Raw genomic sequence first — 13,443 nt, 5'->3', positions numbered from 1 at the left:
TAGTTAGGTTTAGAAAGCCCCTGATACGCCTAAGGCAACGCAGCGCGCTAATCACATGTTCATCTCTAGAATGGATGTAGTTCAGCCGCTCGCTAGCAGATGGCGTTGGAGCGGCTCAGGCCCACAAAATGGGCTGTTATGCCAAGTAGTTTGTTTCTGTTTTTCATAAACAATTACTTTCCAAGTAATTAATACTAAATGTGGATACTCCCTCTTTTTTTATCTACAATCCTACACTTCATTACCCAAATGCTCACTAACTCACTTCGGAGAGAACACATACATCTGTTCTTTCTCAATTTACATGGCATGTGTTTATAGTGTAATTTCTATCTACACTACAATCTATTTCCAATGAAATCCACGGATATGATTATCCATTACAAAATATCACAGTCTGAGATTAAACCAGGAAATCTTTGAATCAGAAATGATGTGCAGTCTATCACTGTCCTACAATTTATGATCGAATTGATTCCCACTTGTTCAAGAAAAGTATCGCGCTGTACTACGAGCTAGATTATACTACAAGTAGTAGAGCGTTCCTGTATCTACTTGTACTGACAGAACTTATATTTCATCAAACATTTGAAGATTGGCATGTGTACAACAAAGATATATATATATATATATATATATATATATATATATATATATATATATATATATATATATATATATATATATATATATATATATATATATATATATATATATATATATATATACTGTTAAGCTTCGCAAACGGAGTTAAGCAGGTTTATCAGAAACATACAAAATCCAGAGTAGTCTAATAGGTTTCGAGTTAGTATGAGGTGTAATAATGTTCACCAAAATTTCGAAATCCTTCACGCATTTAGCCATATTCTGAAGACACGTGTAGTCCTTAAACTGTAAATGTTAGTACAAGTAATGTGTATCTTACAACATATATCCTAAACAGTGTTTCTCTAAGCGAAATTCCGGGATAAGCCATGATAAACATAATATACAAATAGTATATTTAATAACCCTTGAAGTGAATATTTCAGTAAACATTACAATCTTCATCTGTTCTTTTCCAGGCATCCTTAGTAATGACACGTTAGTTCAGATTAAAAGAAAGTGAATAATATGTGAATTGATAAACAACAAGAGCAGTATTAAAATACGGACTTTCTTTAAAAAACCTAGAACACAGTAAAATTATTTCCCACAACAAAAGATTTAAACAGCTACTTTTCCGTTCTTCAATGTGTTCGAGACTTCTTTCCTTTCCTATCTAACGAAGCTTTTACTTTTACTGATTCATTTGGTTATGTCTTCTGACATCGAGAAAGTTACCAAATAAAAGAATATTTGATACGTTTTACAATGAGCACAAAAGATGGCACTTGCTGTTAGATTTTACTAAAAGTGTTCAGTTTTATGAAATATTTGTTTGTACGGGTATAGTATTTTAAAAGTAACAATCTTATTATGAAGTAGATATATTGTTTGACCGTTTTTCGTATTAAGTTTCACATTTTATTTAAATATTAATTTACATTTAAGGAAACAGATTTTGAGACGAAACTTGCACAGAACGCCATAATGCGTTGTTGCCAAATTTGTACGTTTACTGTGGTAATCACAATAAGAAAATTTCTGGATTTTAGCGTTGCAGTTCGAGAAGCGGAACTTAGCTGTGAATTGCGGTAAGGGTCGAAAACTAATTTCTCCAGTAAGTATCCAAGCAGAATTTTATGATTACTTCCTTTATTATCTGGCATCAGTAAACACTTGACATTATCTGGCAACACCGCACTATTTAGCATGGCACCGAGAATACCTAGTGATCCACTTTAATGTCTGATTTATTCTTCTGGAAAAATTTAGCATTTCAGTGTTTACCGAGATTTTCAGTTTCAGGATTATCAAGTGTGTTATTCACAGGTAAATTACATTAATTTTCTGTATAAGATCGATAGTAAACATTTCAGTTTTCCAAACACTAATACAGACACGTTAGTAGTTTAAAAAAAAGCTCCTTCGTATTTACATAGAAAAATACTGAGGGAAAGTATCCAAATAAAGTAATTTTACAAAAGAAACTTGATTCTACTCTGAGATAATTTTGTGAATGAGATATCGTGTGTAAGAAAAGGACTTGATGTTTCCGCGAGACATTAATCAGGTATGGAATTCCTTGTAGTATTACACACTTAAACCTCATTAGATCAAAACAATTAAGCTATATTGAATACTAAAGTACAGTTACGTCTTTGACAAAGGTTGGACGTTCCAAGTAAACTAGATTATACTACCGACAATATGCTAACAGGCCCAGGAATTTTCACAATTATATTACTTCCTTTAAATTCTGTTTCCTGAGGGAAAAAAAAATCTTTTTTCAAGCTTTCAGATTTTAGTTTGAGCCTTTTCAAGTAGAATTAAAACAGGCGAAAAAGAAATACAGTAATCATCAAGGAAATATAAAGGAATGGATTTCCATGAGAAAAAGCACTGAGATACACCTCGTCTCGATTGCTACTTGTTATACGTCACGAGCATTTTTTTTTTCTCCACTGCGTGACACACCAGCACTTGACATGTAAGAAGCAACACTGGGGAGGAATCTCTCCATTGCTCTTCCCCGGTGAGTCAATTCCTTTTTATTTCCTTCCTGTATTTATTTTCCTTGTTATACCCAAACATTGTTAGGGTCATCAAGCCTAGAAGGCCCAGCTGGGCAGATCATGTAGCCAGAATGGAAGAAGGTAGGAACGCTTTCAAATTTTTAACTGGAAATCAAATCGGAAAATGACCATTAAGGAAACTGGTGCTAATGAGAGCACAATATTAAGATGGATCTCGCAGAAATAGGAATACGAAGTAGAAGCGATCCACTTGGCTAAGGATAGAAGTCAATGCAGAGCTGTTGTGAATGCGGCATTGAACCACAGATTTCATAGCCCATACAATTAGTTTGTTTTCCTTTACTCCTACTTTATTCTCCATAAACAAGGTTCCAGGAAAGAGCTGAAAGAATTTTTAGAAATTAGAATTTAAAGTAAGTGATAGGTCATACTATCATGATGAAAAAATAAAAAAACAATCTATAGTTATGCACTGGAACACAACAAAACAAGTGTGAAAACTGAATATGCCCAGCTAGAAATTTGGACAAAACAGTACCATCACAAGCCTAACAAAAACTGCTAATGCAAAGTACGTAGAACATCTGAACTCATCACAAATTTATTTAGAAGAAAGGAAAAAACTTATTCCCAACGAACACTGTCTAAAACACTATACAAGAATGAAGGAATCCAACGTAAATTTATTCCTTAAGAACAGATTTTTTTTTTCCAAAGCACTTTTCTTTATATCACAGCACACTCATGTACATTCAGAAGGTCAGCAAGTTTCTATTTCGTATCTATACACAGGATAACCTAATTAAACTTTTAATTCTCAAATAACGGAACGAAATGGAACGTCAGAAAGCACCTTATTAAATTATCATCTAGAGATCTGGATCTCAAGACTACGTAAAATATTTTGTGCGATCATCAGGTAACATCGGTTTACACACCCTACATGTTCATTGGACCTCAGAAGAATTGATCAACTGGGATACAGTTTTCAGCAGTGTACTTAAGAGCCATTCTCACTACTGTATTTGAAATTGGTCAACTCATTCACAAAAGAGTATGTAGGATGTGTAAACCTCCTTTTGATTGTGACTGTACAAAATATACTACCTACTTTACTTGCATCTTCGGTATATCTACGGTGAAGATTGAACTAAACATCCCGGATTGATTTAAAACAGCACGAAAACACGCATGAAGTTAAAACAGATTGATGTTTTTAATAGATGTGAATTTTATTTATGAGTTAAAGCAAAGAGCGCGGAAAGAATTGAACAAGTATGTGAAAAAAGTATTAATCTAAGGTTCCGTACTATACATCCACGACACTATTTTAGCAGTATTAGAGTTGCTAAAATCCACATTAGCAATAGAAAAATAGTACAGCATAGTAAGCATTTTCTTGATTAATTCTAATTTTACTCAGGTTAGGGTTCATAGCATTACAGAGCTGCAGTTGAGAAAGAGCCGAAAGCACAGACAGTTTAAGCATTTGAAACTTCATTCTAAGCTCCAAGGCTCGCTTTAAGCAATTTCTTTTATTACAATTCTAGAAGCTATGGTTCTGGTCTAACACTTTAACACTAACATTAAAAAGAGGATACAACTGAAACGGATTTAAAATAAAGGGTGTTCCATAAAGAACACGACTCTTTTAAATGCCTAACACCTTTTCTGTGCTAGTAAGTTGGCAGCACTGAACATTACACGATTTTAATCTATTGCTTTTGTGGTTAGTAGTTATGGAGTCCCGAATAGCTCATGATTATCATCTGTTTTCTGTACAGGTAGGAATGGCTTCAGGACGGAACAGCGTGTTGTCGTAGTGAAAACTTATTTACAAATGTGGTGAGCACCCTATTCCTACTCGGACAGAAAATAGATGATGATCATGCGTTATTCAGCGCTAAAAACCTCCAAGACAACAGATGAAAATCGTGTAACGTTCAGTGCTACCAACTTACTACAACAAAAATGGCAGGCATTTCGAAAGCTGGGTTCTTTATTAGACACCCTTTAGAAAACACGAGACGGAGAAATAGAACTCAAATTAACTTTCATGTATCCCGAAGATAAGAAAGTGGCTGAATTAAAGCCCAGTTAAATAATATGTCTCTTCCGCACGGAAGCTTTAGTAAGACACTTATAATAGCATAATGTGAAATTTGAATCACATGAGATTCCGCAAAATAAAGGGGCAACATGAGAGGGCTCCCATCTCAATAGTTTATATACAAATCAAAGAAGCTGTTGTTTTTTCTGTGTAGATCTCTTGGTTAATTATTATTCTTATTTTTTTCTCATTATATATAACTAGATATTATAACGATACAGAGATGCTGAACTTGAATGCCTACTATTCTGTTTCATGTCACTTCAAAGAGACTTGTAGGGCTAAATACCAAATACTGTGCTTAATAATAGTTTTTATTCTTTCTTTTTGTGTGAGTAATATGTATGAACACCAGAGCAATGACGTGAAAAGTTTTTCAATAATAAAACGTAACGTTACAGAAGGACCATATTTCAAGCTGAAATAATTTAGCATTTAATTCGTACGAATGATGTTACACTCTAAAATCTGAAGTAAAATTTAATTTACGTTCTCTCTATGTTACTGAATTTCACTTTATTTAGTGAATGCAAATATTTAAGTGAGTGCAACTATTTCGATTGAGAGTGGAAAAGGAGGGGGCGAATTACAACGTTGCGAAGACTTCACATTCTGTGTTTTCTCTCATTCAGTGATAATTATTTTCGTGCGAAACAGATACTGCGCAGGGCTGTGAGTTTAGGCAGAAACCGTTTCTACTAAACATTGGTCGCGAGTTCTAAAATTCTAGTCGCCAACGGCGACCGGAAAATTTGCGCTCTGAACTACAAAATGACATAAATTTCATATTTTTTAACCTGTAATTGATAAAAATAGACAGGATATTTGAAAAGTAAAAAAATTCAATTAAAAAGGCAATTCTTCTTTTAAATGAAGAGAAATCAAGGACTAAAAATCGAAGATGTTATCTATAGCCTTTAGAGTCCTTCAAAGTAACATTCACGACAGTTTTCTTTCTCTAAAAATATCATAAAACCGAAGGCTGTATTAACATTTGGCCCCACAATTAGAATGTACTAGGAAATAGAAATGTTATCCACAGCTAATAATGATCGTTATGACATGATAAAATAAACATATCGTATTTCTAGCTGTAAACAACATTTCAGAGTTATTACTAATCAATTTTGCAGAATTTTTATTTAAGTTTTAAAATGCTCTCATATTTAGCCCTTTGCTCTACAGTTATTTCGAGAAAAATGGCACAGAATACACATGAAATGAATATTAACTTCATTTATGAATTGCGTCACTATCTATTGTTTCATATAAATTCTCCATGAGCTTTCATTATTCTAGTGACACTATCCAATGCCTAAAAAGAAAGGAAAAATTCACTATATGCACTACATGTAACCCAAAGTAAATAGCAGAAAGGTTAGTTTGTTTAGAAAGTCTGAACGGATTGTTTAAAAGGAGCACTTACTCTTTGGAATTAGCTTCTAAGCTCCTTCGACGAAGCTCCTCTATAGTAATATTGTTAGCCTGTTCCCACGACTGTTTCTCCTTTTCAAATGCTTTTCTCTTTTCCTCCAATTCTTTCTGCTGTTGTTCCAATGTCTTCTTCATTTGCTCATGCCGCCGCTGCAACTAAATGGTCAACAACTAATTAGTGCAGGTCACAAATACACTACAACTTTATTTCAAGTTTGAGAATAGAATGAGAAAAAAAAATAATCAAGACTTATTTCAAAGGCGGCAATCTGCCTTAAATATAATATTTAAAAAGCATACCTCCCAAATGATGTTTTATTAATAATTTTTGAATATCTATATATTAAAATCCTAGGTTTATATGTTTGTGATCAAGAAAAGTTTATATATTTGTCTCCAATCCTTTCAACAATAGATCTCGAAAACCACAAGTGCTAGAAACGTGCCGTTTTCGTTGGTCGATTTCAAATTTTGTGTAGATTGACCAGTTCTATTTGAATATTTAAAAAACATGGCCGTTATTTCGTTATTACATTTTTTAGAGGTACACTGGAAGTTGAAATTTTCAATAAGTAAAACGTATCCTACGAGTTCTACATTCCAACACCATATATTTGTATAGAGGGGTTGTAGATCTCTCAGGCGTTAGTTTCATGCCCAAATAATAATGAGAAACGAAGGATACCAATTTCTTAAGTCTAAGATGAATCTTTATTATTTGGAGTGGTTTGCCCAATGAACACCATATATCACTGATATTATAATTAATTGTGTATGTAATGTATTTGTTTATTACATACTGCATGCAAGAACAAAGAAAACTCTGCTCATATATGAATAAGAACTTGCAACCGGAAGTAGGCTTAAATCTTGCAAACTGTGAGATATATTGAAAAAGCTCCCCTTTACGGTACTCCTTGCTGATTTTTATCAAGACGTCCTTCACTTGTGTCTGTAAAGGGACATGTACAGATGTTGTGAGGAATGACAAGGAGATTCATGCTTGTATGTGAATGATACTCTGTGTAGAGAGCGCAGGTTCAGCTAGTACATATCAATTTCAGTGTGGTTTTCTTTGACGTAGATAGAACATAATCCTTTCTATTGAATGCTGCGCTTCAAATTAGTTCATTAGTTCCTACGTTGATCGAAAAACATTTAGGTGACGAAGCAGCATTGCACAATCGATTGTCGGTAATTTCGTAATAACTTAATAGATTTGTTATAGTGTCCGGATGATTTAAGTGATACAAATTTACCAAACCTGAGTTGATGAATGGTTAATGTTCGCGCCTAGAAATCAGGATATTGAGAAGCAGAATTTCGATAATAGCCGTCCTAAGTGATTTTGCACGGTTTTCCTGATTTTCACCATGCGAATACTGGGACGGTGCATTTAATATAGGTCTTGGCAGCCGTCTCCCTTAGCCTCAATGCACCCTTCTTAAAATTCACCTCTCCTTCCACTGTTAATGCAAAATATTTCCCCTATAACACAAAAGATTTATCTGGAACGTAAATTAATAATAAATATTAAAAAATACATAAATAAAACATGTGCTGAAACAATTTCACTTTGAATTTTTTTTGGAAGAAACTGTTTAAGATTATTCCATATTGAAGAGGGCTGTACCACATAGTATACTGAAGACTACGCCGAAAAAAAAAAAAAAAAAAAAAAAAAGGAAAAGATTATTGAACACTAAGTGAGACATGGACATGCCCGCAACCAGCCACAGAGGTTTGGGGGGCCCAAGTCATTAAAAATTCTCCTACAAATATCTAAATTGTGATTTTTGTATTAATAATAGCATTTTGTATTGAGGTCTAGAGGGGCCATGAAAAGTTTAGGGGGGGGGGGCAGGTACCTCCTATCCCCCCTCTAGTTGCGGGCCTGGACATGGATGATTAACCCTTTGGGGATCCTATGGTACAATTTGTACCATATGCACTTTTCATGGTACATTGCGTTATTTCTCTTCTATTTGAGCTTTTTCGTCCGGGTATTTTTTGTTTTCCAAGTCCAGAGGCCTTGTAGAAGACATTACGTATGGTTTCAGACCGTCCTACGTCCAGACATAGGAGGTGATGACGTCATAAATCAAAAATTTATTTCCTCATTTTCTAAGCCTATGTTCAATATTTTTTGGCGGGCTTATTTTTCTACGTAGAAGATTGAAATTTTGCACAAACATTCAGTCCACCGAGTAGTATTTACCAGATTTTTTGCTCCGATGTCAGTGCCAAAACAGGGGGGGAACCAGAGGGGAAAAGGGGTAAAAATAGGGATTTTTTCACCCCCAAAATCCCGTTTCTCGTCATTTTCCCACCTCACATACAAGATAGGACCACGTGAGTCATACCGTCTGAAAGACCGCTCTATTCTGAAGAGAATGACGGTCGAATTATTATTCTAGGGTAATTAGGGACGTCTCAGGGATTTTTTGAAAAATTTACTTCTATATAGGGAAATATGGGGCATTGTCGGTATATATATTTTTTGGCGGGCTTATTTTTGAACGTAGAAGATTGAAATTTTGCACAAACATTCAGTCCACCGAGTACTATTTACCAGATTTTTTGTTCCGATGTCAGTGCTAAAACAGGGGGGGAACCAGAGAGGCAAATGGGTAAAAATAGGGATTTTTTACCCCAAAAATCCCGTTTTTTGTCATTTTCCCGCCAAAAAAACATGATAGGACCACGTGAGTCATACCGTCTCAAAGGCCGTTCCATTCTGAAGAGAACGACGGTCGAATTATTATTCTAGGGTAATTAGGGCCGTCTCAGTGAATTTTTATCCAAATATACTTCTGTATAGGGTAAAAGTGGGGCAAAGTAGGGAAATTTTCTCTGGCAGGCCTATTTTTTCACGTAGAAGATTGAAATTTTGGACAAACATTCAGTCCACCGAGTAGTATTTACCAGAAGTTTTTTTTCCGATTTCTGCGTAAAAACAGGTGGGGTCCAGAGGGGCAAAAGTTGAAAAAAGGGAAATTTTGCCCCCCAAAATCCCTTTTGTCAGGAATTTCCCGCCTTAGATACATGATGGAGACATATGAATGGTACCGCCTGAAAGACAGTTCTATTCTGAAGAGAATGATTGACGGATTATAGTCCTAGGGTAATTAGGGATGTCTCAGGAATTTTTTTCCCTAAGATCATAGTGTTTTATGGTACTTTGGGGCACTGTGGGAATTTTTGATAAAAATTCTCCCGCCCTTACTATTCAAGATAGAAACTTGAAATTTGGCCCACACATTCAGTATACTAAGTACTATTTCTCAGATTTTTTTTTAGATGGCTACGATCACACAGGGGGGTCCAGGGGGGGGCCAAAGTTCGAGAAAAAAATTTTACCCTCCGAAATTTTCACTTTGACATTTTTTTTCCCGCTTCTGGTATATGGTATGAGCACGCAATTGGTATCATTTGAAAGCCAGCTCTATTCTGAAGAGACTGAGGTATGAACCATGATCCTAGGATAAATAGTGACGATACAGTAGCTGCTTGACTGAAAGTCTAAAAAATAGCCCAAAAAGCCAGGATCCCAAAAGGGTTAACGCTATTAGCTAATGAAGGGTATGGTAGGAGAAGGAAGACCGGATTGAATTATACGGAGCAAATAATACACGATACAGGGAAGAAAAAACTATGGAAATACAGTGTCTGACTCAGAACAAGAAACAAAGAAAAGTTGTGTCAAACTAATCATGAGATTCCTGACACAGCAAGAAAATTCTTTACTTCTTCACGCTAATTGTATTATATATATATAAAATTTTAAAAATAAAAACAAAACAACATCTGGAGAACACAGTTTCCTAGAAATGGTCAGTATTATGGAACAGAACTCAGAGACTTTTGGATATGTAATTTTCATTTTGACGAGTCACTATACAATAACGTTATGATATCGTTATTCTCAGTTTACTCACATTTCTCAGCTGAAAAGACATTTCCTGTTCTGTGGAGTTGTGTTCTTCTAATTTTAATCTTGTTTTCTGTTTAACGGTTTCTTTGAAAAAATATAAAACAACTTGAATTATAACTGATATTACTGATGTGAAGTTATGCTAAGGGACAGGGTTTATGAGGTTTGAAGGCGGCGCTCCGAATTCCTCTTTACAAGTTGTTAGCAAATGAGAAGACTGTGGTGTTGCCACGTCTTTGTATACATTCACGTCAGTTTATCTTCTATCTGCTCGCGCTGCAGTGCGACCGCTTAGCACACCCCTTACCACATGGCAATGACACAGCCTTAGTTTCATTTGTCTAGTTCACAAGCCATCGATTTTCCCAAGCTTTAGTTTTTTTAGGAAAGTCTTTCATGGTGGAGAATCTTGAGTGTGACTCTGAGAACACGTGCATAAATTTTGAGCCCGGACGATCACCAGTGGCGCATGATGCGGCTAAATACCAGGGAAGCAAAAACGTTCATGCGCTTTTTAACTACTCCCGCGTCCATTTGGCTGCTGCGGCGACATCTGTCGCCGTAGCATGAAAGTTTTGACTGTTTGGGAAAGCTTATTCATTGACGCATCAGTCACGGTGAATACAACAACGCATTTTTTTTTAGTGTGGTGTGTAAAAATCGCTCGTGATCATGTCAGTGCCAAATGAAGTTCTTAGAGCTTGTTTGCTTTACGAGTTTAAATTGGGGACAAATGGTGCAAGAGCAGCTAGAAAAATATGTGTTGCGTTCGGAGATAGTGTAATAAGTAAACGTACAGCACAAAAATGATACCAGACCTTTTCAACTGGTAACGAGACCTTGCAAGATAAGTCTCGCTCTGGGAGGCCTAAATCAGTGTATATGGACAACCTGAAAGCCGCTATTGAAAATGATTCCAGTTAAACATATGAGGAACTTGCTCACCGATTCGAGGTAACCAGAGAAACCATTCGGGTAAGTCTGCATCAGTTGGGGAAGACCTAGAAACTGGGTCAGTGGGTCCCTCACCAGGTGACCGCTACGAGTCAATTTCTAAGACTGAATATCTGTTCATCTTTGTTGACGAGACACAAAATCTGTCCAATTCTGGACCGTATATTAACTTGTGACGAGAAGTGGATCATGTATGACAATAAAAAAACGATCATACCATTGGCTATCATCGAATGATCCGAAGCCTTTGACTGCAAAACCGAACATCCATCAACGCAAGGTTTTGCTCTGTGTTTGGTGGGCTACAAACGGTATCGTGCACTACGAATTCTTGGAACGTGGTAAGACAATTACCAAAGATGTGTAATCATCACAACTGAGAACGGTAGCCACCAAGCTGACACAGAAACAGCCAGCACTAGTGAACAGAAGAGGTGTGCTCTATCACCAGGACAACGTGCGCCTTCACACTGCAAAACAGACGCTGGAGGTAATCTCAGAACTTGGTTGGGAGCTTCTACCTCATCTTCCCTACTTCCCAGATGTCGCCCCTTCGGATTACCATTTATTCTTGGCCATGGACAACTTTATGCGTGGCAGGCAGTTCAAGACTGAACAAGATGTCAAAAATGCAATTATTGAGTTTTTCGAGTCTCGGGAACAAATATTCTACAAAACTGGCATTTACAAGCTTGTTGAGCGCTGGGAGAAGGTTGTAGAAGCAAATGGAGGCTATTTTGCCGAATAAATAGCCGTTAAAACTTTGTAATTGACAGTTTTCTTTCGTAGTATAAAAGCGCACGAACTCTCTTGCTTCCCTGGTATATAGACTTGTGATATTTAGTCACTACTTCAACAAATAGAGAAAAGTTTTTTATGCTTACGAAAAACTCCAACAGAAACATATGTGATGTCAAAAAAGGTTTATGAGGATAGTTATCTTTTTCTTGTCATATTTTTCAATATCATGCGACATTCAGAGCCGATAGGAAATCTGTGAATGATGATGGGCATCCAGATCTAAGCTGGTCTTTCAGAACAACTGATATGATTGACAAAATTCCGGATATCATTTTGAACGACTGAAATGCGTGTCTCAGGATAACATCAGATCTCATGAAGAAGAAGGGAAGTGAGCGTGTGTGTGTGTAAAGGGGGGGGGGGAGATTAGAAGATTGTGCATTAAGGTTAGTGTAAAGGGACAAGTTTTGCCGATAGATGGCACTACAGTTTTCGTATCTCTCCCATGTATTTTTTACCTTTCACGAAAATTTACAATTTCTCTTACAAATTTCAACCTAGAGACTTCAAATTTTTAGAGAAGGAATTTCATAACCTATTACAGTGAACGATCCGTGCCGATTTTTTTTATTTAGAATTTTCTTCATTGTTGAAACAGTTTCATTGTTAAAGGTTTGGGTATCCATTTCAACAATCAAGCCATTTCAAGAATGAAGAAAATTCTAAATAAAAAATCGGCACGGATTATTGCCTTCGATAGATTATGAAGTTCCCTTTCTAAAAGTTTGAAGTCTATAGGTTGAAATTTGTAAGAGAAATAGTGATTTTTTGTGAATGGTAAAAAATACATGTGAGAGATACGAAAACTGTAGTGCCATCTATCGGCAAAACTTGTCCCTTTAAACTAACCTTAAATAATAAACGATGATTTAAAAACACGGAAACTGGAACGTTTCGTGTCTCATTCCTTAACAGAGGAGTGAAAATGGTTTGTTCGTGAGGTTTAGGTCCACAAAAGTGTTTATGTGTTACCATACCATGCATGGTAACCCTGAGAAACCATGCATCTGTACCCTGACTTGTCCCCTGTGATTACTCCCCCCCTCCCTTTTCAAAACTAGAAACACCACTGGCTTTTTGACGATCTTTCCACCATTCAGAAAACAGTGACGAGGACCTTGAACATCATTACAGTGAAGAACTTCCAGAAGCTATTCCATGCGTTACTGGATTGTGCAACGATGTGTGTGGACAAAGGAAGTTCCTACTTTGAATGATCCTGTATATATTTAACATTCTCTCCCCACGTTTACGGTCGAAATACAACATAAACACACATACATACATGCAAACAAATTAATTTTGAGTCTTCAGATATGCAATAATCCTGAAAATGAAATGAAATCTTTAAGTTTTACGTCCCACGATTATGTCGGTTAGGCCAAAGGAGACAGTGATGATGAGAGATGAGTGAAATGGTGGAATGAAGGAAGTGGGAGGAAACGGGAGAACCCTGAGAAAACCCACGAGCACGGTGTTTGTCCACCACAAGCAAAAATCCTGAGTAGGAAGGGAGTAATGTTAAATGTCTGCTTACTCTCTGCTCTTTGTTTCAATTTAAAAATAAACAACATTTAACATTTAAAAATATT

At 36.1% G+C, this 13,443-nt stretch overlaps 1 protein-coding gene across 11 annotated transcripts in view; it reads right to left on the bottom strand.

The window, feature by feature from the left end:
- pnut (septin 7-like protein pnut) overlaps positions 1-13,443 on the bottom strand; it is a 451,701-nt gene that overhangs the window by 51,277 nt on the left and 386,981 nt on the right. For all 11 annotated transcript variants that reach the window (XM_081755644.1, XM_081755661.1, XM_081755586.1 and 8 more), the window contains one exon: positions 6,155-6,318. In XM_081755644.1, the coding sequence (XP_081611770.1) occupies positions 6,155-6,318 (164 nt within the window). The remainder of the gene's footprint in view (positions 1-6,154; positions 6,319-13,443) is intronic.

This window comes from Thermobia domestica, chromosome 1 (assembly GCF_964235325.1).
Source record: "Thermobia domestica chromosome 1, izTheDome1.hap1.1, whole genome shotgun sequence".
NCBI lineage: Eukaryota > Metazoa > Arthropoda > Insecta > Zygentoma > Lepismatidae > Thermobia > Thermobia domestica.
The sequence above is the reverse complement of the archived record's forward strand: the minus strand, read 5'-3'. Positions and strand labels throughout refer to the sequence as shown.